Source organism: Staurois parvus, unplaced genomic scaffold (assembly GCF_062004578.1).
Source record: "Staurois parvus isolate SC_StPar_1 unplaced genomic scaffold, SC_StPar_1.0 ptg000335l, whole genome shotgun sequence".
NCBI classification, from domain to species: domain Eukaryota; kingdom Metazoa; phylum Chordata; class Amphibia; order Anura; family Ranidae; genus Staurois; species Staurois parvus.
Window position 1 is genome coordinate 1,613,878 of NW_028318131.1, and position 25,380 is coordinate 1,639,257.

A 25,380-nucleotide genomic window follows, 5' to 3' on the forward strand; every position below is an offset into this window, starting at 1 on the left:
ATCTGCATATACGTTCCCCGCATGCTACTTCCCCCTCATCATTGTGCTAATGAAAATTTTTAATAAAAACTTTCAATTTTGATTACGTACTTATTATTATTATTATTATTATACAGGATTTATATAAATTATTATTATTATTAATAAACAGGATTTATATAAATTATTATTATTATTATTATACAGGATTTATATAAATTATTATTATTAATAAACAGGATTTATATAAATTATTATTATTATTATACAGGATTTATATAAATTATTATTATTAATAAACAGGATTTATATAAATTATTATTATTATTATTATTATTATTATTATTAATAAACAGGATTTATATAAATTATTATTATTATTATTATTATTATTATTATTATTATTATTAAACAGGATTTATATAAATTATTACTATTATTATACAGGATTTATATAAATAATAATAATAATAATAATAAATAATAATAATTATTATTATTATTATTATTATTATTAATAAGCAGGATTTATATAAATTATTATTATTATTATTATTATTATTATTATTAAACAGGATTTATATAAATTAATAATATTATTATACAGGATTTATATAAATAATAATAATTATTATTATTATTATTATTATTAATAAACAGGATTTATATAAATTATTATTATTATTATTATTATTATTATTATTAAACAGGATTTATATAAAAAATAATAATTATTATTATTATACAGGATTTATATAAATTATTATTATTATTATACAGGATTTATATAAATTATTATTATTATTATACAGAATTTATATTGCGCCAACAGTTTGCTCAGCGCTTTACAATATAACGGGAGACAATACAGCAACAATACAGTTCAATACAAGAGGGATAGGAGGGCCCTGATCCTCGGAGCTTACAATCTAGGAGTATTACGTACTTTTTTTAGACCCTAAGATGTCACTTGGTCTCTGTGTTTTTCTATGCAACGCAGGAAGATAATGACTGGTGGGAGGAACCAGCAGGGTTCTGTGTATAGCTTTCTGAAAACAACAGCACCCTGCCTTAGCCAGGGACAATAAGACTGGGGAGGAAAGAACTAGATGATGCTGGACATCCTCCAGCCAGGAAATAGGGTGGGCTCTCTCTGACTTGCTGCAGCTTCTAAAGCACATTGTGAGGAGCTCACAGTGTGCAGTGAAATCACAGGAAGCTATTTCCATACAGGAGAGGAGCCTTAAAATGAAAGGGAAGGCTGGGGGTCAGATGTTAGATCTTCTCTCCCAATGAGCAGGTTGGAGAATGCGGAATTGTTGTATTTTTGGAAACAATCAAACAGCACCACCTATAGGTTTTTCTTTAATACTGCAACTTTTGAATTTCTTAATAACGTCCCAAGACAGGCTATATTGCCAAAAGTATTGGCCCCCCCTCCAAATCATGTGATTCGGGCGTTTCAATCCCCCCATGGCCACATGTGTATAAAATCATCACCTAGGCATGCAGACTGCTTCTATAAACATTGGTGAAAGAATGGGTCTCTCTCAGGAGCTCAGTGACTCCAAGCGTGGTCCCGTGATAGGTTGCCACTGTAGGATATTGTCATCTGATATAGCTGCAGCAAGAGAGCTTCATGGAATGGGTTTCCATGGCCAAGCAGCTGCATCCAATCCTTACATCACCAAGTGAAATACAAAGCATTAGATGCCGTGGTGTAAAGCACGCGCCACTGGACTCTAGAGCAGTGGAGATGTGTTCTCTGGAGTGACCAATCAGGATTCCCTGTCTGGCAATCTGAACTAGAGAGAAGCTGTTATAGCTGCAAAGGGTGGGGCCAACTCAATATTGAACCTTACGGACTAAGACTGGGGGGCCATTAAAGGTCATGTGTGTGGAAAGGGTGGGGCCAACTCAATATTGAACTCTACCGACTAAGACTGGGGGACCATTAAAGTTCATGTGCAGGGAAAGGGCGGGGCCAACTCAATATTGAACCCTACGGGACTAAGACTGGGGGGCCATTAAAGTTCATGTGCGTGGAAAGGGCGGGGCCAACTCAATGTTGAACCCTACGGACTAAGACGGGGGGGCCATTAAAGTTCATGTGCGGGGAAAGGGCGGGGCCAACTCAATATTGAACCCTACAGACTAAAACTGGGGGCCATTAAAGTTCATGTGTGTGTAAAGGGCGGCCGACCAATACTTTTGGCAATATAGTGGAGTTGTGAAAGTTATTATTATTATACAGTATTAATAAAGCGCCAATAGTTCGCTCAGCGCTGTACATTACAAAGGGGGACAGAACATGTGACAAAACAATACCAATACAATGCAAAACATGAGGGGATTGAGGGCCCTGCTCTTTGGAGCTTACAATCTAGGAGGGGGGGGATGGTGGCACAGGAGGAGATAGCTGTGGGGGATGGAGTGGTAGGAAGAGTGGAGGAGGTCGGCAAGTTAGCAGGGGGTGGGGTAGGCTTCCCTGAAGAGATGGGTTTTCAGGGTGCGCCTAAAGGAGAGGAGAGTAGGTGATAATCTGATGGGTTGGGGCAGGGAGTTCCAGAGGATGGGTGACACCCTGGAGAAGTCCTGGAGGTGGGCATGGGAGGAGGAGACCAGGGAACTAGAGAGAAGGAGGTCTTGTGAGGAGCGGAGTGTGCGTGTTGGGCGGTACTTGGATATTAGGTCAGTGATGTAGTTCGGGGCAGTATGGTGGACAGCTTTGTACGTCAGTGTTAGGATTTTGAATTTGATCCGTTGGGCAATCGGAAGCCAGTGGAGGGATTGGCAGAGGGGGGTGGCGGAGATGGAGCGGTTGGAAAGGTGAATGAGTCTGGCAGCCGTATTCAGGCACGACTGAAGCGGGGATAGCCAGCGGCGAGGCAGGCCAGTGAGGAAAGTTGAAGCTTGTCTTGTCACTCACTGTAGATATCTGTGTTTTGCACCTTCTGTCCTCCGTTTGAGGAAGTGGTTCCATTATTTGATCTGTCATCATTTTCCATAGGTGTCTGTAGGCTCCTACAGCTTCCGGCAGAGACCCTCTGTGCTTCTGAACCGATCCAGCGAGCTCAGAACAGTCCTACAGCAAGTCCAAAACATCCCCTTTACTGATCCAAGTGGAACTGCTATTGGTAGGCATTAGATAAAAAGTCTTAATAAAATGTAGCCAATATAGAAGCAATATTTGAAGAGTTTTATCTTTTTAACAGATGTAAGCAGGCTCTTATTTTGACTCAAAAAAGAGCAGTTTGCACACTGTAATAATTATGTTTTTTTTTTGTTGTTGTTTTTTTCTTTACTAAATCAGTGTTTTTTTGTTTTTGTTTTTATTTCATTTGCATATGTCTAGTAGTGTATTTGAAAATGTTTAAGTCCCACCATTAGCTTCCTCTAAAATTCCATGGATCGAAAACGGACCTGTTATAAACAACCTCACTGCTTAGGTTTCCACCAGACAAAAAAAAAAAAAAGGAAAAAAAAACACATACAAAATTGCAGGAGGTTTGCACACAAAATATGGATTCATTTTATCTTAAATTATTTTGAGGAATGATGCAGCTGCCTGGGTAGTCAATGGCAGTGAGTGTCTAATTAGATGTGTGCAAAGAAACAGAGCGCACGGGCCTAGTGCATTACCTTCTAAAAATGAGATTTATTGAATAAAAAGTAGTATACTGACAAGAGAATAAAATCAAAGGCACATCACAAGAATGACAGCATGGTCCAATCTTTCTTGATCAGTGGTTCTCAACCTGTGGATCGTGACCCCTTTGGGGGTCGAACGACCCTTTCACAGGGGTCCCCTAAGACCATCAGAAAACACATATTTCCAATGTGTAAAGAGCAGCTACTGTGTAGAAAGCAGCTGCTGTGTTGAAAGCAGCTACTCTGTTAAAAGCAGCTACTGTGTTGAAAGCAGCAGTATTGGAGGTAAAACGACACTCATGAATTATAATTACTGGGTAAATAATTTTATGGTTGGGGGTCACCACAACATGAGGAACTGTATTAAAGGGTCACGGCATTAGGAAGGTTGAGAACCACTGCCCTAGATGGCGACTGTTGGGAAACTGTAGGTCTCCAAATGACTGATGCGTTTCGAGGCAGATCCTCTTTCTCCGATCCAGCCAATGCACTAGGCCCGTGCGCCCTATGTTTGTTTGTTTCTTTGCACACAGCTCCTTTGGATTTCCCTGGTCCATTGAGGGCAGGAAGGCTTGCATTCCCAAAAAGTACTCCATGTGGGGTTACTGGCATTGTGATGCTCATCGTGCAGCGCAGGAGTTTCAGCATTCATTTGCTCATGCTTTTTTATGTCTAAATAGATGATGTAAGAAAACAACTACTGTAAAAGTGGCTGCAGAGCTCAATCTCAGTCTTCACAGGACTCAGTCTTCACAGGACTGAGATTGAGCTCTGCAGCCACTTTTGCAGTAGTTGTTTTCTTCTTCTTCTTCTTAAGTGTTGTTGCATGGCAGACCACTTACTGTTATCGCACATATATATTCTTATTATTATAGCCAAATTTACCCCCCTAACTCCTCCCACAGTTTTTACACTACATAGACAGTAATATACCAAAACGTGCGGATTGTTCCCGATTGGATTGCTATTACTTTGTGGAATGTTTCGCCAAATGGTTCACAAAATATCGCCATTTTTGTGGTGAAATTGGTCCCATAGGAATGAATGGGGGAATGTTCAAAACTAGAGTGGGAGCTGACAAAAGCTGAAAAATCAGGACATGATTTCTAAACTGCCATCACTCCCTCATTTTCAAGCCCACCTACACAAATCTTATATCAAAACGTTCAGCTATCCCTGCTGCCACTAAAAATGTCCACGGCTAAGCCATAGTCATGATAGTTTTTACAATATGACCATTTGTTTGCAACTCACGCCGCCCATTGACATTCATTGAAATTCCACTCTAGCCACCTGAAATTTGAAGGGCAATTTCTAAACTGCGACTGTGCCTTCATTTTTAATATTTCAGAGACATACTATGCATCAAAATGTAGGTCTGGGTCTTGTGATTCTCACAATATAAAGCTCTTCAGTGTAGGATTTATAATTTGTAAACTACAACCGTTTGAAGATGGCAACTGCCAGTGAAATGAGCAAGTTGGAGCAGTTTGTTTTTAACCGCTCTTCTCTGCCCTTGCTGTAGAGTGAGTTGCCATAGGAACCCAGGTGTGTGAGCAGGCAGCAGAGTGACAAAAGCTAGAGTGTGAGTTGTAGACTACTGGGGGAGGCAAGAACACTTCACACAATTTCCCCAGAAATTGTAGCTTTTCTAGTTTTACATTATTATTATACAGGATTTATATATTATTATTATTATACAGGATTTATATGGCGCCAACAGTTTGCTCAGCGCTTTAAAATATAACGGGAGACAATACAGCAACAATACAGTTCAATACAAGAGGGATAGGAGGGAGCTTACAATCTAAGAGATTAATTTGATGTTTCTTCTTTTTTGTATAAAAAAAACGTAATAAAAGATAAAATAAGAAAAAAAAAGCAGTGTAAACTGCATTAAAATCGCCATGTGTATGGCAGCACCATGTACCAATTTTATTCAATTTCAACTACTTCTATCTATTAGTAATAGCAAACATAATTGCGAGAAATCACCTGAATGAAAGAAATCTACCTTCCACGAGTTTAAATGAGTTTAACCAACCACCAGAACTCCTTGGAGCTTGCAATCTAAGAGGGAGGGGCTAGTGGTACAAAAGGTAGTAACTGTGGGGGATGGACTGGTAGGAGGAGTAGAAGATTCCATTATTAGCTGAGGGCAGGATAGGCTTCCCTGAAGAGATAGGTTTTCAGAGATCGCCTAAAAGTGAGCAGAGTAGGCGATAGTCTGATAAATTGGGGTAGAGAATTCCAGAGGATGGGGGAAGCTCTGGAGAAGTCCTGGAGATGAGCATGGGAGGAGGAGACAAGGGAGCTAGAGAGCAGGAGGTCGTGGGAGGAGCGGAGAGGACGGTTTGGGTGATATTTGGAGACAAGATTGGTGATGTAATTTGGGGCAGAGTTATAAATGGCTTTATATGTTATTGTTAATGTTTTGAATTTTATCCGTTGGGCAATGGGAAGCCAGTGAAGGGATTGGCAGAGAGGGGTGGAGGACACTGAATGGAGGCCAGTGGAGGGACTGGCAGAGAGGGGTGGAGGACACTGAGTGGAGGCCAGTGGAGGGATTGGCAGAGAGGGGTGGAGGACACTGAATGGAGGCCAGTGGAGGGACTGGCAGAGAGGGGTGGAGGACACTGAGTGGAGGCCAGTGGAGGGATTGGCAGAGAGGGGTGGAGGACACTGAATGGAGGCCAGTGGAGGGATTGGCAGAGAGGGGTGGGGGACACTGAGTGAAGGCCAGTGGAGGGATTGGCAGAGAGGGGTGGGGGACACTGAGTGAAGGCCAGTGGAGGGATTGGCAGAGAGGGATGGAGGAAATTGAATGGAGGCCAGTGCAGGGATTGGCAGAGAGGGGTGGAGGACACTTGAGTGGAGGCCAGTGGAGGGATTGGCAGAGAGGGGTGTAGGACACTGAGTGGAGGCCAGTGGAGGTATTGGCAGAGAGGGGTGGAGGACACTGAGTGGAGTCCAGTGGAGGGATTGGCAGAGAGGGGTGGCAGATACATAACGGTTAGTAAGGTGGATGAATCTGGCAGCAGCATTCATGATAGACTGAAGAGGGGATAGCCTGCGATGAGGTCGGCCAATGAGGAGGGAGTTACAATAGTCAAGGAGGGAGATAACCAGGGAGGGAATAAGTTGCTTACTAGTTTCCGAGGTTAAGAACGAGTGTATCTTGGAGATTCCTATTCCAGGTTCCAATCCTGCACAATATCCTTGTCTCTTTCGGTCAGTTGACCATGTCGATCCCGTTTACACTTATCAGACGGCATTTTCCCAGAAACTGTATTTGCCACCAGAACCTTTAATACTGAACCTCACGACACGCCAAATAAATTACCAACTTCAGTCACAGAGGCACCAGCTAAGCGGCACCAACAATTTGCCCTCTTTGAAGCTCAGTAAGCATTTACATGACTCCATATTACTAGCAGCGCACACGGTGAATGACGAAAGTGAGGCTTCCCAGCTGTTAGCTAGGTGTCTCATCACACAGTGGAAGCAAAAGAATGTTACATCACTTCCGCTTTCAACGCGAAGCATATCGTTACTTTCACACCTGCATATCATGTAATGTTTCCATGGTTTTGTCCAACCTCTGTATGTGTTGCCATGTATGGATGATAGCTGTTATTCCATGTGTAGTATGGACGAAGCATCAGTTATTTCTGTACCTTACATTTAATCTCCAGGTGGAGCCATAGACTTTGCCAGGAACTATTTGTTCTCACCAGTTTATGGGAGGAGACAGAACGTGCCCGGTGTTCTGGTGCTCTTGGCAGATGGACCATCCTCCGATGACGTGTCACAGGCATCGAACGCGATCAAGGCTGCTGGTAAGTCATTCCATATTACTCAAAAGCCCCCTTTCCCCTTTTTTTTCATCTATTAAGAAGTCTTCTGCTGTCCTTGTAATAAATGACCCAAACACTTACCCAGTACCAAAATGTGGATGGGAACTTTGTGTCTTGCTGGACAGTAACAATCAGTTCCCAACAAATGGGTACAACTTTGAGACCTCCGCCTGGTGTATTCACTCTTAGATGGGAATACACTTTATTGCCAAAAGTATTGGCCCCGCCCTCCAAATAACTGGATTCAGGTATTCCAATCCCCTCCATGGTCACAGGTGTATACAATCAAACCCCTAGGCATGCAGACTGCTTCTACAAACATTGGTGAAAGAATCGGTCGCTCTCAGGAGCTCAGTGACTCCAAGCGTGGTCCCGTGATAGGTTGCCACCTGAGCAATAAGTCCATCCGTGACATTTCCTGGCTACTAAATATTCCACGCTCAACTGTTAGTGGGATTATAACAAAGTGGAAGCAACTGGGAACAACAGCAACTCAGCCACCAAGTGGTAGGCCACGTCACATGACAGAGCGGGGTCAGCGCATGCTGAAGCACACAGTGCGCAGAAGTTGCCAACTGTCTGCAGCGTCAATAGCTAATGACCTCCAAACTTGGTGTGACCTTCAGAGTAGCACAACAGTGCATAGAGAGCTTCATGGAATGGGTGGGCTCAAGTGTGGTCCCGTGATAGGCTGCCACTGTAGGATATTGTCATTTGATATAGCTGCAGCAAGAGAGCTTCATTGAATGGGTTTCCATGGCCGAGCAGCTGCATCCAAGCCTTATATCACCAAGTGAAATACAAAGCATTGGATGCCGTGGTGTAAAGCACGCCTCCACTGGACTCTAGAGCAATGGAGACGTGTTCTCTGGAGTGACCAATCACGCTTCTCTCTCTGGCAATCCAATGGTTGTGTCTGAGTTTGGTTGTTGCCAGGAGAATGGTACTTGCCTGACTGCATTGTGCCAAGTGTAAAGTTTGGTGGAGGGGAGATTATTGTGTGGGGTTGTTTTTCAGTGGTTGGGCTTGGCCTCCTAGTTCCAGTGAAGGGAACTCTTTAAGGTGTCAGCATGCCAAGACATTTTGGACAATTTTATGCTCCCAACTTTGTGGGAAGACTTTGGTGATGGCCTCTTCCTGTTTCAACATGACTGCCCACCAGTGCACAAAGCAAGGTCCATAAAGACATGGAGGAGCCAGTTTGGGGTGGAGGAACTTGACTGGCCTGCACAGAGTCCTGACCTCAACCCCATAGAACACCTTTGGGATGAATTAGAGCGGAGACTGCGAGCCAGGCCTCCTCCCCCGACATCAGTGCCTGACCTGACAAATGTGCTTCTAGAGGAATGGTCCAACCCTCCCATAGACACCCTCCTAAACCTTGTGGACGGCCTTCCCAGAAGAGTTGAAGCTGTTATAGCTGCAAAGGGCGGAGCCAACTCAATATTGAACCCTACGGACTAAGACTGGGGGGCCATTAAAGTTCATGTGTGTGTGGAAAGGCAGACGGCCCAATACTTTTGGTATTATTATTATTATACAGGATGTATATTATTATTATTATTATACAGGATTTATGGCGCCAACAGTTTGCTCAGCGCTGTACAATATAACGGGAGACAATACAGCAACAATACAGTTCAATACAAGAGGGATAGGAGGGCCCTGATCCTGGGAGCTTACAATCTAAGATAGTGTACATTGAATTAAGCTCTTAACAGCAGCAATAAGACAAGTGTGAATGTTATACACCTCCAAGCCCAAACTGGAAACCCCAAGACTTTTCAATCATCTTGTGGCTAATAAGGTTGCTTGGTGCTAAAGCAATAAATGATCCTAATATTTCTGTCCCTACCTTAGTATGGACCTCACCTGGAGGAGGAGCTAGAGCATTGCGTCTGCTATCCACTGATTGTGGTTGCAATGCTTTGAAGGGTCAAATGCCATAAAATAATAAATGCACATTTTTGCAATGTGGTTGGATCTATTATCTGTTTGCAGCAAAAGGAGGAATTATCTTTTACAAAAGATTTGCTGAGGATTAATACCCCATGTATCAAAGCTGGGTTCTAAGTGGCCAATCACCAGGCTTCAAGGATGTCACATACTCCCTCATACCACTAGGTACCAGGTATTACACTTCTGACCTGGCTCCCTGCACAGCTGCTATAGCAGGACAATGGGGGTATGGTCATATGGAGATTGATAATATCATATTTACCATCTGACTGTATACTGTATGTGTTTCTGTGGACTCAAGTGAGCTTTATCATGTGTGACAAACGATTATAGGTGCTTAAACTTGATTGTCATCACACATTAATAAGTAGTACTTCCAGGGCTTTTTTTCTCAGAGAATAGATGAATAGTATTCCTCCCTTCCAAGTCCCCCTTGTCCCCGCCCCCTACCCACCTCTGAGCACTGTCTCTTGGTTCCGCCCACTACTCCCTGCGCAGACCCTCCAATGGAAAGCAACATTAGACCCTTCTCTCAACAGAAGATCCCTCCCACAATATAAGACCCCCAGAAACAAAAGATCCCCAAATGACAATAGAACCCTCAGTAGCCAGCAACAAGAGACCCTCCAGCACACCCAAGCACCCCTTGCCATGACATACTGTACATTTAGTGCTGGAGGTGCCAGAGCTGCGTTCCCACTGAAAAAAAAGCTGAGTACTTCTATACACTCACTGGCCACTTTACTAAGTACACCTTGCTAGTGCCAAGAAAATCTCCCCCACACCATGACACCACCACCATCAGTCTGAGCTGTTGATACAAGGCAGGATGGATCCACCACACCATAGCACCACCACCACCAACCAGAACCGTTGATACAAGGCAGGATGGATCCACCACACCATGACACCACCAGCTTGAACCATTGATACAAGGCAGGATGGATCCACCACACCATGACACCACCACCACCAGCCTGAACCATTTATACAAGGCAGGATGGATCCACCACACCATGGCACCACCAGCCTGAACCGTTGATACAAGGAAGGATGGATCCACCACACCATGACACCACCGCCATCAGTCTGAACTGTTGATACAAGGCAGGATGGATCCACCACACCATGACACCACCGCCATCAGTCTGAACTGTTGATACAAGGCAGGATGGATCCACCACACCATGACACCACCACCACCAGCCTGAACCATTTATACAAGGCAGGATGGATCCACCACACCATGGCACCACCAGCCTGAACCATTGATACAAGGCAGGATGGATCCCCCACACCATGACACCACCACCAGCCTGAACCATTGATACAAGGCAGGATGGATCCATGCTTTCATGTTGTTTGCACCAAATTCTGACCCTACCATCTGAATGTCGCAGCTGAAATCGAGACTCATCAGAACAGGCAACATTTTTCCAATCTTCTATTGTCCAATTTTGGTGAGCCTGGGTGAATTGTAGCCTCCGTTTCCTGTTCTTAGCTGACAGGAGTGTCACCTGGTGTGGTCTTCTGCTGCTGTAGCCCATCTGCTTCAAGGTTCGACGTGTTGTGCGTTCAGAGATGGTATTCTGCATACCTTGGTTGTAACGAGTGGTTATTTGAATTACTGTTGCCTTTTTATCATCTCAAGCCAGTCTGCCCATTCTCCTCTGACCTCTGACATCAGCAAGGCATTTTCCTCCTCACAACTGCCACTCACTAGGTATTTTCTCTTTTTCAGACCATTCTCTGTAAACCCTAGAGATGGTTGTGTGTGAAAATCCCAGTAGATCAGAAGTTTTTGAAATACTCAGATCAGCCCATCTGGCACCAACAACCATGTTCAAAGTAACTTAAATCCCTTTTCTTCCTTATTCTGATGTTCAGTTTGAACTTCAGCAAGCCATTTTCCCCATTTCTAGATGCCTAAATGCATTGAGTTGCTGCCATGTGATTGACTGATTAGCAATTTGTGTTACCAAGAAATTGAACAAGTGTACCTAATAAAGAGGTCGGTGATTCTATATGTTCTGCAGAATTCCATAACTTCCAATGAATGGATTCAGTAGACCCTCAATGTCATGTGTGAGTGGCATGAATTCCCCTAGCCACAGATCATTTGGGCCACCTGTAGGACTTTCCCCCTAGCCCTGTAATTCTGTGCTAAAGCAGCCAATGACTACAATATAGAGGAGCTGGGTAGAAAGATGGTGGGATCAGTCAGATCCTTAGAAAGTCATTAGTTGGCTTTCATGTGTTCAGGTTAGGTCAACCAGGGCACATAATGGGTTATGTAGCCATCATGTATTGTAGTTGGAGTGCCATTCCCGACCATTTGACTGACCATGTCTTCTGATGTCTCAGGGATTCGAGTGCTGGCAGTAGGAATGAATGAGGCTGACCAAGAACAGCTCCGTAGGATTGTCACCGACCAGAGCGCCCAGAATGTCTTTTTCACCGAAGAGGCGGCCAACCTGAACAGCCTGGCAGATCCCTTAGCTGAGGCCATTTGTTCGGTCTCCCAAGCACAGGTAAGAAATGACATTCCAATGTACTGATCAGTCCTTGTTTAAAGAAACGAAGGTCCTAGAGAGGAAGTCATCTCTTTGTCCTGTATTACGGCAGCTGGACAGAAGAGAAACACATTGTAATTATTGTTACATTACATTGTAGCTGCTTTTAAGAAGATTGAGCTCTGGCACAAAGGGACAGTATACTGTCCTTCAGACTGTGGGGTACCCGGACTATAGCCAGTGGGAATAGAAAATGCTCCAGCATCAGGCTTGGTGGTCAGTGGGAGTAAATAAATTCACTAGTCAGTAGGAGGAGGAATAGTATCCCATTGCTGGTGTCAGTGGGAGGAAAAGTGCCCCATCATTGGTATTAATGGGAGGAATTGTGTCCCATCATTGGTGTCAGTGTGAGGAATAGTGCCCCATCATTAGTATCAGTGGGAGGAATAGTGCCCCATCATTGGTGTCAGTGGGAGGAATAGTGCTCCATTGTTGTCAGTGGAAGGAGTTATGCCCAACTGTAGGTTTCAGTGGGAGGAATAGTGATCTGTTGTCAGTGTCAGTGAGAGGAATAGTGCCCCATCATTGGTGTCAGTGGGAGGAATAGTGCCCCATTATTGGTGTCAGTGGGAGGAATAGTGCCCCATCATTGGTATCAGTGGGAGGAATAGTGCTCCATTGTTGGTGTCAGTGGGAGGAATAGTGTCCCATCATTGGTATTAGTGGGAGGAATAGTGCCCCATCATTGGTATCAGTGGGAGGAATAGTGCCCCATTATTGGTGTCAGTGGGAGGAATAGTGCTCCATTGTTGGTGTCAGTAGGAGGAATAGTGCCCCATCATTGGTATCAGTGGGAGGAATAGTGCCCCATTATTGGTGTCAGTGGGAGAAATAATGCTCCATTGTTGGTGTCAGTGGAAGGAATTATGACCAACTGTTGGTATCAGTTGGAGTAAGAGTGCTTCATTGTTGGTGTCAGTGGGAAGAATAGTTTCCCATCATTGGTATCAGTGGGAGGAATAGTGCCCCATCATTGATGTCAGTGGAATAAATAGTGCTTCATTGTTTGTGTCAGTGGAAGGAATTAAGCCCAACTGTTGGTATCAGTTGGAGGAATAGTGCTTCATTGTTGGTGTCAGTGGGAGGAATAGTGCCCCGTCATTGGTGTCAGTGAGAGGAATAGTTTCCCATCATTGTGTCAGTGGGAGGAATAGTGCCTGATTGTTGGCGTCAGTGGAAGGAATTATACCCAACTGTTGGTTTCAATGAGAGTAATAGTGCTCTATTGTTGGTTATAGAAAGAGGAATAGTGCCCCATTATTGCTGTCAGTGGAAGGAACAGTGCCACTTTGTTGCTGTTAGTAGGAGAAATTGTTCTAAGGGCAGGATAATGGCAAGAGAAGGGCTGCATCTGCCTCATGGGCCACATTTTGGAGACCACTGATCTAACGGAGGCTCAATTATACAGTAAAGATCTGGCCAACCAAAGGACAAGTACATGTTCAGATGCAACTATATAAAATATAATGTATAAATGTACTATATACAATGTGGTCATCCTATGTGGAAAACATTTCTCAATATAATATACATTAATGGTATCAAACTTGCTACTGTATATCATTTATCATTTTTAAATCCTCTGTTTCTGCTCATTCAAGATTTTCCTTTTTTCTTTGCTTAGGCGCAGTGCACAGTATGCCCACAGGTAAGAAGCCAGTTCACATTATGGGAATGGAGGACTACAGCAGGGCTGTCTTAATGGATGGTCACCTCTGGGCACTGCCCAGGGTCCACAGGTGCATGGGGGACCCATGATAATCTTGCATTACAGCATACTTGCAAACTGACCTAGATTTGCCGGGACAGTCATGCTTTTTACTAAGCTGTCCCGGGATGACCAGTACCAGTACTGTGCCCTTCTGCCCCCCCATTACTGTGCCCTTCTCCTCCCCCATTACTGTGCCCTTCTGCCTCCCCCCCATTACTGTGCCCTTCTTCCCCCACCCATTACTGTGCCCTTCTTCCCTCCCATTACTGTGCCCTTCTGCCCCCCATTACTGTGCCCTTCTGCCCCCCATTACTGTGCCCTTCTGCCACCCCATTACTGTGCCTTTCTCCCCTCCCACTACTGTGCCCTTCTGCCCCTCATTACTGTGCCCTTCTCCCCTCCCATTACTGTGCCCTTCTGCCCCCCCCATTACTGTGCCCTTCTGCCCCCCCATTACTGTGCCCTTCTGCCCCCACCCATTACTGTGCCCTTCTCCCCTCCCATTACTGTGCCCTTCTGCCCCCATTACTGTGCCCTTCTGCCCCCCCCATTACTGTGCCCTTCTCCCCTCCCATTACTGTGCCCTTCTGCCCCCCCCATTACTGTGCCCTTCTGCCCCCCATTACTGTGCCCTTCTCCCCTCCCATTACTGTGCCCTTCTGCCCTCCATTACTGTGCCCTTCTGCCCCCACCCATTACTGTGCCCTTCTCCCCTCCCACTACTGTGCCCTTCTGCCCCCCATTACTGTGCCCTTCTGCGCCCCATTACTGTGCCCTTCTGCCCCCCATTACTGTGCCCTTCTGCCCCCCATTACTGTGCCCTTCGGCCCCCACCCATTACTGTGTGCTTCTCCCCTCCCATTACTGTGCCCTTCTGCCCCCCATTACTGTGCCCTTCTGTCCCCCATTACTGTGCCCTTCTGCCCCCCCCCCCCCATTACTGTGCCCTTCTGCCCCCCATTACTGTGCCCTTCTGTCCCCCATTACTGTGCCCTTCTGCCCCCCCATTACTGTGCCTTTCTGCCCCCCATTACTGTGCCCTTCTGCCCCCCCCCCCAATACTGTGCCCTTTATATTGATTAGTCTTTGATTTTCGGCATGTTTTCTTATTGTTTTAAATTCAATTGTATTGAAAGTACTAATGAATATATGTTTCATTCTATCAACTTCAAATTAAAAAAAATCAAATTCAATTTATACTTTAATACTTGAGAGTAGGTGCATAAATTGGGGCAGGCTGGTAGGCGCCCCAGTTGCATTACTTTGCCCAGGGGGCCCATGATGCTATTAAGACTCAAATCAGACTCCTTTAGGCAAACATGGTTTTACTGAACACAATACACATTTGTAGTGGAAAATAGCTCAGCATTTATGAGAAGTGCTTTGCTTTCCAAAATCTTATTGACCTAACGGCGGGCTTTTGTCCTTGGCGAAGTGGGTGGGGGGGAGGGGGGGTGGACTGTTCATCCCTGAAGAAACTGTAGTTGAAGAACACCATTTGTTATAATCACACTGCTAATAATTCATATATTTTCTCTGTTTTAGGGTGAAAGAGGGCTGAAAGGTGAACCAGTAAGTACCAAGATATTAATAATGACATCTACATTAAAGAGAACCTGTACTTGACATGTTAAAGCTTTGTAGGAGGGGCATAGACAGGGAGACAGTGTAATTGTGTCTTTCCCAGTTAAAAGTTGAAGGAAGTCACCAGACTATTCAGTTCAACAGAAATCTTCCCACAAGATTATATTTGTATTTATCCTTTTTTATGTATATTATCTATAAAAGAATCTCTCATGTAGACATGCAAAAGCCCTGACACTGCTGCCAACATTGATGTGATGCCAACAGCCCCCCCAGACCCAGAGCTGTCACTGAAATCACACTTTATTTATGTATTTTATTTATTTCAGGTACTTATATAGCGCCATCAATTTACGCAGCACTTTACATATATATTGTACATTCACATCAGTCCCTAACCCTCAAGGGGCGTACAATCTAAGGTCCCTAACCCTCAAGGGGCGTACAATCTAAGGTCCCTAACCCTCAAGGGGCGTACAATCTAAGGTCCCTAACCCTCAAGGGGCGTACAATCTAAGGTCCCTAACCCTCAAGGGGCGTACAATCTAAGGTCCCTAACCCTCAAGGGGCGTACAATCTAAGGTCCCTAACCCTCAAGGGGCGTACAATCTAAGGTCCCTAACCCTCAAGGGGCGTACAATCTAAGGTCCCTAACCCTCAAGGGGTGTACAATCTAAGGTCCCTAACCCTCAAGGGGCGTACAATCTAAGGTCCCTAACCCTCAAGGGGTGTACAATCTAAGGTCCCTAACCCTCAAGGGGCGTACAATCTAAGGTCCCTAACCCTCAAGGGGTGTACAATCTAAGGTCCCTAACCCTCAAGGGGTGTACAATCTAAGGTCCCTAACCCTCAAGGGGCGTACAATCTAAGGTCCCTAACCCTCAAGGGGTGTACAATTTAAGGTCCCTAACCCTCAAGGGGCGTACAATCTAAGGTCCCTAACTTACCTTCACATACTAGGTTGGGATACAGTGGCTGCATACTCATTCACTGTGCACAATTGGACAGCCATGCAGGTGTGGGTGCATGGCCCGAGCATACACTGTCTGCTTTCAGGGCTGTTCATCTGCATGGGTTTCCTCCGGGTACTCTGGTTTCCTCCCACACTCCAAAGACATGCTGGTAGGTGAATTGGATCCTGTCTAAATTGGCCCTTGTATGTGTATGTATGAATGTGAGTTAGGGACCTTAGATTGTACTCCCCTTGAGGGTTAGGGACCTTAGATTATACGCCCCTTGAGGGTTAGGGACCTTAGATTGTACGCCCCTTGAGGGTTAGGGACCTTAGATTGTACACCCCTTGAGGGTTAGGGACCTTAGATTGTACGCCCCTTGAGGGTTAGGGACCTTAGATTGTACGCCCCTTGAGGGTTAGGGACTGATGTGAATGTACAATATATATGTAAAGTGCTGCGTAAATTGACTGCGCTATATAAGTACCTGAAATAAATAATATTTGTGAACACAGCCAGAATCTGCACCGACACCAAGATATTCCTTTCCCGCTGAACACTGCCCTGTTCACAAGAAATCTTGATGTTATATGCGCAGGGAAACTGATACTTCCAGAAGTGTCAATCTCCCTGGTCCCCTGCAGCTCTCACGGGTTCCTCCTGCTCAGGGGCGGACTGAAAACTCATGAGGCCCCCGGGCAATAGGGGATCATGGGGCCCCTGTGTCCTTGCCCAAATTCAAAAAAGCCTATGAAAAAGGTACCAGGGGCATCCTACTGACCCCGGGCCCTCGGGCAGTGCCCGAGTTTCCAAATGGTCAGTCCGCCCCTGCTCCTGCTGACTCTAAAATCTGTGCCTGTCTGGATGTCAGATTGGGAGCAGTGGCTGTGCCCCAATTGATATGAATTGGACTACATGGAACACATCCCTCTCACAGGAGTAGGCCGCAGTATGGACTTGTGAATAAAGCTTATCCATGCAGAATTATCATTTAAGGATGTCAAAGCAAGCAAAGCCAAATTCTTCCACACCTCACCCCCAATGAGCTGCAATGGTAGTATTCAAGTACTATCTATCTATCCATTCAGTCGTATCCAACCCTTGGCGATTGCATGAACTGTCACCTATAAGCAACCTTTTCCATGAATTCTCTTAGCAATTATTTTACAGGGTAGGTTGTCCAGTCTTTCCCCAACACCTACCATGCAGGAGATCCCACATGGCCAGGGATGAAACTAGGACAATTTAGACAGGAGCCAATTAACCTACCAGCGAGTCTTTGGCGTGTGGGAGGAAACCAGAGTACACAGTGGAAACCCACACCAACACAGGGAGAGCATGCAAACTCCATGCAGGAGGCGCCATGGTCGGGAATCAAACCCATAACCCATTTACTACAAGGCAGATGTGCTAACCACTAAGCCACTGTGCCGCCCATTCAAGTACATAGGAGTGGGCATAAGTGGTAAAGGAGTTAGGGCTTCACATGGCCCTTCTAGAATACATTGAAGCCTTCAGAAATCAAGGTTTGTTGTAGTAATACAGGTGCTCTTTAATATGTCTGTAAGTCTACATATTACCTTTTGATGCTTGTATTTTGACCAGTGATAATCTGTATTTTCTAACTCTTGTTTGCAGGGAGTCGCTGGGCGTCCAGGATTGGCAGGACCTTCAGGAGATCCAGTAAGCATTCCCTTGTATTATATTACACTGTATACATACAATATATAGGGTTTTTGTGGCATATGTCAGCACAACCACTGATAAGGGGGTAGCAATGTCAGTACGACCACTGATAAGGGGGTAGGAATGTCAGCACGACCACTGATAAGGGGGTAGCAATGTCAGCATGACCACTGATAAGGGGGTAGGAATGTCAGCACGACCACTGATAAGGGGGTAGCAATGTCAGCATGACCACTGATAAGGGGGTAGCAATGTCAGCAAAACCACTGATAAGGGGGTAGCAATGTCAGCACGATTACTGATAAGGGGGTAGCAATGTCAGCACAACCACTGATAAGGGGGTAGTAATGTCAGCACGACCACTGATAAGGGGGTAGCAATGTCAGTACAACCACTGATAAGGGGGTAGCAATGTCAGTACAACCACTGATAAGGGGGTAGCAATGTCAGCACAACCACTGACAAGGGGGTAGCAATGTGAGCACAACCACTGATAAGGGGGTAGCAATGTCAGTACAACCACTAATAAGGGGGTAGTAATGTCAGCACGACCACTGATAAGGGGGTAGCAATGTCAGCACGACCACTGATAAGGGGGTAGCAATGTCAGCACAACCACTGATAAGGGAGTAGCAATGTCAGCACAACCACTGATAAGGGGGTAGCAATGTCAGTACAACCACTGATAAGGGGGTAGCAATGTCAGCACGACCACTGATAAGGGGGTAGCAATGTCAGCACGACCACTGATAAGGGGGTAGCAATGTCAGCAAAACCACTGATAAGGGGGTAGCAATGTCAGCACGATTACTGATAAGGGGGTAGCAATGTCAGCAAAACCACTGATAAGGGGGTAGTAATGTCAGCACGACCACTGATAAGGGGGTAGCAATGTCAGTACAACCACTGATAAGGGGGTAGCAATGTCAGCATGACCACTGATAAGGGGGTAGCAATGTCAGTACAACCACTGACAAGGGGGTAGCAATGTGAGCATGACCACTGATAAGGGGGTAGCAATGTCAGCACAAACACTGATAAGGGAGTAGCAATGTCAGCACAACCACTGATAAGGGGGTAGCAATGTCAGCACAACCACTGATAAGGGGGTAGCAATGTCAGCACGACCACTGATAAGGGGGTAGCAATGTCAGCACGACCACTGATAAGGGGGTAGCAATGTCAGCATGACCACTGATAAGGGGGTAGCAATGTCAGCAAAACCACTGATAAGGGGGTAGCAATGTCAGCACGATTACTGATAAGGGGGTAGCAATGTCAGCACAACCACTGATAAGGGGGTAGCAATGTCAGCACGATTACTGATAAGGGGGTAGCAATGTCAGCACAACCACTGATAAGGGGGTAGTAATGTCAGCACGACCACTGATAAGGGGGTAGCAATGTCAGTACAACCACTGATAAGGGGGTAGCAATGTCAGTACAACCACTGACAAGGGGGTAGCAATGTGAGCACAACCACTAATAAGGGGGTAGTAATGTCAGCACGACCACTGATAAGGGGGTAGCAATGTCAGCACGACCACTGATAAGGGGGTAGCAATGTCAGCATGACCACTGATAAGGGGGTAGCAATGTCAGCAAAACCACTGATAAGGGGGTAGCAATGTCAGCACGATTACTGATAAGGGGGTAGCAATGTCAGCACAACCACTGATAAGGGGGTAGTAATGTCAGCACGACCACTGATAAGGGGGTAGCAATGTCAGTACAACCACTGATAAGGGGGTAGCAATGTCAGCACAACCACTGATAAGGGGGTAGCAATGTGAGCACAACCACTAATAAGGGGGTAGTAATGTCAGCACGACCACTGATAAGGGGGTAGCAATGTCAGCACGACCACTGATAAGGGAGTAGCAATGTCAGCACAACCACTGATAAGGGGGTAGCAATGTCAGCACGATTACTGATAAGGGGGTAGCAATGTCAGCAAAACCACTGATAAGGGGGTAGTAATGTCAGCACGACCACTGATAAGGGGGTAGCAATGTCAGTACAACCACTGATAAGGGGGTAGCAATGTCAGCATGACCACTGATAAGGGGGTAGCAATGTCAGTACAACCACTGATAAGGGAGTAGCAATGTCAGCACAACCACTGATAAGGGGGTAGCAATGTCAGCACAACCACTGATAAGGGGGTAGCAATGTCAGCACGACCACTGATAAGGGGGTAGCAATGTCAGCACGACCACTGACAAGGGGGTAGCAATGTCAGCACGACCACTGATAAGGGGGTAGCAATGTCAGCACGACCACTGATAAGGGGGTAGCAATGTCAGCACGACCACTGACAAGGGGGTAGCAATGTCAGCACGACCACTGATAAGGGGGTAGCAATGTCAGCACAACCACTGATAAGGGGGTAGTAATGTCAGCACGACCACTGATAAGGGGTTGCAATGTCAGCACGACCACTGATAAGGGGGTAGCAATGTCAGTACGACCACTGATAAGGGGGTACCAATGTCAGCACGACCACTGATAAGGGGGTAGCAATGTCAGCACGACCACTGATAAGGGGGTAGCAATGTCAGCATGACCACTGATAAGGGGGTAGCAATGTCAGCAAAACCACTGATAAGGGGGTAGCAATGTCAGCACGATTACTGATAAGGGGGTAGCAATGTCAGCACAACCACTGATAAGGGGGTAGCAATGTCAGCACGACCACTGATAAGGGGGTAGCAATGTCAGCACGACCACTGACAAGGGGGTAGCAATGTCAGCACGACCACTGATAAGGGGGTAGCAATGTCAGCACGACCACTGATAAGGGGGTAGCAATGTCAGCACGACCACTGACAAGGGGGTAGCAATGTCAGCACGACCACTGATAAGGGGGTAGCAATGTCAGCACGACCACTGACAAGGGGGTAGCAATGTCAGCACAACCACTGATAAGGGGGTAGTAATGTCAGCACGACCACTGATAAGGGGGTAGCAATGTCAGCACGACCACTGATAAGGGGGTAGTAATGTCAGCACGACCACTGATAAGGGGGTAGTAATGTCAGCACGACCACTGATAAGGGGTTGCAATGTCAGCACGACCACTGATAAGGGGGTAGTAATGTCAGCACGACCACTGATAAGGGGGTAGCAATGTCAGCACGACCACTGACAAGGGGGTAGCAATGTCAGCACGACCACTGATAAGGGGGTAGCAATGTCAGCACGACCACTGACAAGGGGGTAGCAATGTCAGCACAACCACTGATAAGGGGGTAGTAATGTCAGCACGACCACTGATAAGGGGGTAGCAATGTCAGCACGACCACTGATAAGGGGGTAGCAATGTCAGCACAACCACTGATAAGGGGGTAGTAATGTCAGCACGACCACTGATAAGGGGTTGCAATGTCAGCACGACCACTGATAAGGGGGTAGCAATGTCAGCACAACCACTGATAAGGGGGTAGCAATGTCAGCACGACCACTGATAAGGGGGTAGCAATGTCAGCACAACCACTGATAAGGGGGTAGTAATGTCAGCACGACCACTGATAAGGGGGTAGCAATGTCAGCACGACCACTGATAAGGGGGTAGCAATGTCAGCACAACCACTGATAAGGGGGTAGTAATGTCAGCACGACCACTGACAAAGGGGTAGCAATGTCAGCACGACCACTGATAAGGGGGTAGCAATGTCAGCACGACCACTGATAAGGGGGTAGCAATGTCAGCACGACCACTGATAAGGGGGTAGCATTGACCCACCTGTATGGGGCCAGGGCCTCATCAGTTTAACAGGGGGGGACCTGGGCAGCTTTATAGTGCAGGCAGTTCCAAAAGCTGCTAATCACAGCTCAGTACCCCCTTCCCCCTGCAGCACAGCAGGCTTCTCCTCCTCTCCCTCCCAATGATGGTCAGCTGCTGCAGGGGGAGCCAAACGTAGATAATCAAGGATTGAACCGCCCCCCAATCCAATCACCCCCTTTCCTGTCCACAATCCCCTTCCCCCAAAGCCTTGATCCTCCTATGACCCCATACCCCTCCATCCTGCTGGCTTCTCCTCCTCTCCCTCCCGATGATGGTTAGCTGCTGCAGGGGGAGCCAAAGGGGGATCATCAGGAGTTGAAACCCCCCCACTCCAATCACCCCCTCTCCTGTCCACAATCCCCTTCCCCCAAAGCTCCTATCCCCCTGTGACCCCAGACATCTCAGCCTCCCTATCCCATATCAGATACGCAGTGCCAGGACAAGGTCATCCAGTGCCCAGGGTGAACATGCCAAACTGCCCCCCCCCCCTCCTCTGTCCATGATATGCAAACTTAGGGGATCCTATGTCCAGCAGTCACTGGCTTTTCAAAATCACTGTGCAGCTCCTGATCTGCCAATCAGGTTTTGCATTCACCTGGAAGTGTACAGTTTTTTAGGATAACATTTTTTTTTAAAAGAACACAGCATGCACCACTTCCCGGCTCGCTTCTCCTCTCCTCGCCGCTCCCAGCGCTGGGCTGACAGGAGTAGTGATGTCGCTGTCACTACTCCTGTCAGCCTTGTAACAGAAGGAAGGTGCCCCCATCCACAGTAAACCATTGTGCCCGGGGCAGCTGGCCCTCCCGCCCACCCCTTGTCCCAGCCCTGCAGATGCGTATAAAATAGATATGCTGTAAGGTTCAACTTTAAACCCCAAAATTACAACACACATATCATTAAAGAATAGATTAGAAAACAGGTTTTTATAAAACAATTGTGAATTTTTGTATTTCAGGGTCGCAGTGGGCCCCCTGGCCCTCAGGGTCCTGCTGGGCCGCGTGGACCTCCGGGTGAGGGGACAGCTTCAAGAGGACTGAAAGGAGACACTGTAAGTAGATTATTAATAAAGAGTACATAACGGTATGTCTCTGCATTTGCAGTTTGAAACAAATATAAAAAAAATGGTATTAATTGCCTGCAGAATCGTAAAGAAACGCTCGTACTTTTGTGCTGGGTGGTTCCATATTATAGATTAGGTGACAACACTCTTCAGAATCTGTAGATCAACATACTCTGTGCCACTGCCCTGCCTCCTCCCTGCTCTTTGGATTACTAGCGAGCATCACCACACTGGTGTCTTCCCCTTCAAACCCTATATTCCTAAGCACTAGGTCCTATCCAGGCGTACCTCAGTTTACGAATTTAATACGTTCTGCAGGACTTTTCGTAATGCGAAAGATTCATAAACCGAAATGTGGTTTCCCATAGGAATGTATTGAAAACCAATTAATCCGTTCCGGAGGTCAAAAAAAAGTCAAAGTCTTTTATCTGTTCAAAACTCTTTATAAAGTGCACTTTAAAGGCATAAATACTGTACAGGGACATGATTAACAACTAATTCGTGAATGCGCTGAAAACCAATTACTCCGTTCCGGAGGTCAGAAAAAAGTAAAAAAAAGTCTTGTCTGTTCAAAACTCTTTATATACTCTTTTATAATGTGCACTTTAAAGACATAAATACTATACAGGGACATGATTAAAAATTTAATATGTGAATGCGTTGAAAACCAATTAATTCATTCCAGAGGTCAGAAAAAAATTTAAAAAAAATCTTTTATCTGTTCAAAACTCTTTATACAGTGCACTATAAAGGTATAAATACTGTACAGGGACATGATTCAAAGGTAATTCATGAATGCATTGATGAAAACCGATTAATCTGTCCCGGAGGTCAGAAAAAAATAAAAAAAAAGTCTTGTCTGTTCAAAACTCTTTATAAAGTGCACTTTAAAGGCATAAATACTGTACAGGGACATGATTAAAAATTAATTTGTGAATGTATTGAAAACCAATTAATCCATTCCAGAGGTCAGAAAAAACTAAAAAAAAGTCTTTTATATGTTCAAAATTCTTTATAAAGTGCACTTTAAAGGAATAAATATTGTACAGGGACATGATTCAAAGGTAATTCGTGAATGCATTGATGAAAACCAATGATCCGTCCCGGAGGTGAGAAAAAAGTCAAAAAAAGTATTTTCTGTTCAAAACTCTTTATAAAGTGCCCTTTAAAGACATAAATACTGTACAGGGACATGATTAAAAATTAATTTGTGAATGCTTTGAAAACCAATTAATCCATTCCTGAGGTCAGAAAAAACTAAAAAAAAAAGTCTTTTATATGTTCAAAATTCTTTATAAAGTGCACTTTAAAGGCATAAATATTGTACAGGGACATGATTCAAAGTTAATTCGTGAATGCATTGATGACATGAATAAAAATTAATTTGTGAATGCATTGAAAACCAATTAATCCGTTCCTGAGGTCAGAAAAAAGTAAAAAAAAAGTCTCATCTCTTCAAAACTCTTTATAAAGTGAACTTTAAAGGCATAAATACTGTACAGGGACATGATTAAAAATGAATTTGTAAATGCATTGAAAACCAATTAATCCGTTCCGGAGGTCAGAAAAAAGTAAACAAAAAGTCTTATCTGTTCAAAACTCTTTATAAAGTGCACTTTAAAGGCATAAATACTGTACAGGGACATGATGAAAAATGAATTTGTGAATGCATTGAAAACCAATTAATCCATTCCGGAGGTCAGAAAAAAGTCAAAAAAAGTATTGTCTGTTCAAAACTCTTTATAAAGTGCACTTTAAAGACATAAATACTGTACAGGGACATGATTAAAAATTAATTCATAAATGCATTGAAAACCAATAAATCTGTTCGTATTGAGAAAAAAATTTGTAAACCCGAGGCATTATTTCCAATGGATTTTCATTCGTAAAGCAAAAATGAACCAAGGTGTTCGTAAAGCGAGGTACGTCTGTATTTTAATTTCATCAGCTGGCACATGAAAACTCAATAAAAAATATAGATTTGGGGTAATCCTGCTTTCTGAATTGTAATCTGTTTTCCTAATTTTTGAAGGTAGTATTCATTCAGTCCCTGCCCTGAAGAGCTTACAGTCTAAGGTCCCTATCTCACATACATACATACACATACTAGGGCCCATACTGACAGCGGACAACTAACCTACCTTCATGTCTTTCATGGAGTTATGAATAAGCGCCAGTTTTCAGTGTGAAACATGTTAATCTTTTTTGTCCCTGACACTGTCTGTGATATGGATTTTATTGACAACCAATAAAGACTGAAGAGTGCAGCGGATTCCAGACATTTTTTTTGCCATGTCTTTGGAGTGTGGTAGGAAACTGGAGTGGAGGAAACCACGCAAGCACAGGAAGAACATGCAAACTCCATGCAGATAGTGTGCTAACCACTGAGCCTCCGTGCTGCCCAATGACAGCACTGTGTGAGCTGACAGTGTCATAAAAAAAAATCCTTTAATAAATAAATAAACATTTGATTGGAGTGCGTTCACCCTGTCCATCTGTAGTCAGTAAAATCAGCCTGTATATGCGGTAATAGAACTATATTCCCTTTGCGCACATTCCTGGAAGAACGGCTCATCAATA

General features: G+C 44.9%; 1 protein-coding gene across 3 annotated transcripts in view; it reads left to right on the top strand.

The window, feature by feature from the left end:
* COL7A1 (collagen type VII alpha 1 chain) overlaps positions 1-25,380 on the top strand; it is a 299,769-nt gene that overhangs the window by 128,830 nt on the left and 145,559 nt on the right. For all 3 annotated transcript variants that reach the window (XM_089684078.1, XM_089684079.1, XM_089684077.1), the window contains exons 28-34: positions 2,990-3,116; positions 7,326-7,469; positions 11,811-11,977; positions 13,644-13,667; positions 15,276-15,302; positions 17,906-17,950; positions 22,696-22,788. In XM_089684078.1, coding sequence (XP_089540204.1) covers positions 2,990-3,116; positions 7,326-7,469; positions 11,811-11,977; positions 13,644-13,667; positions 15,276-15,302; positions 17,906-17,950; positions 22,696-22,788 — 627 coding nt within the window. The remainder of the gene's footprint in view (positions 1-2,989; positions 3,117-7,325; positions 7,470-11,810; positions 11,978-13,643; positions 13,668-15,275; positions 15,303-17,905; positions 17,951-22,695; positions 22,789-25,380) is intronic.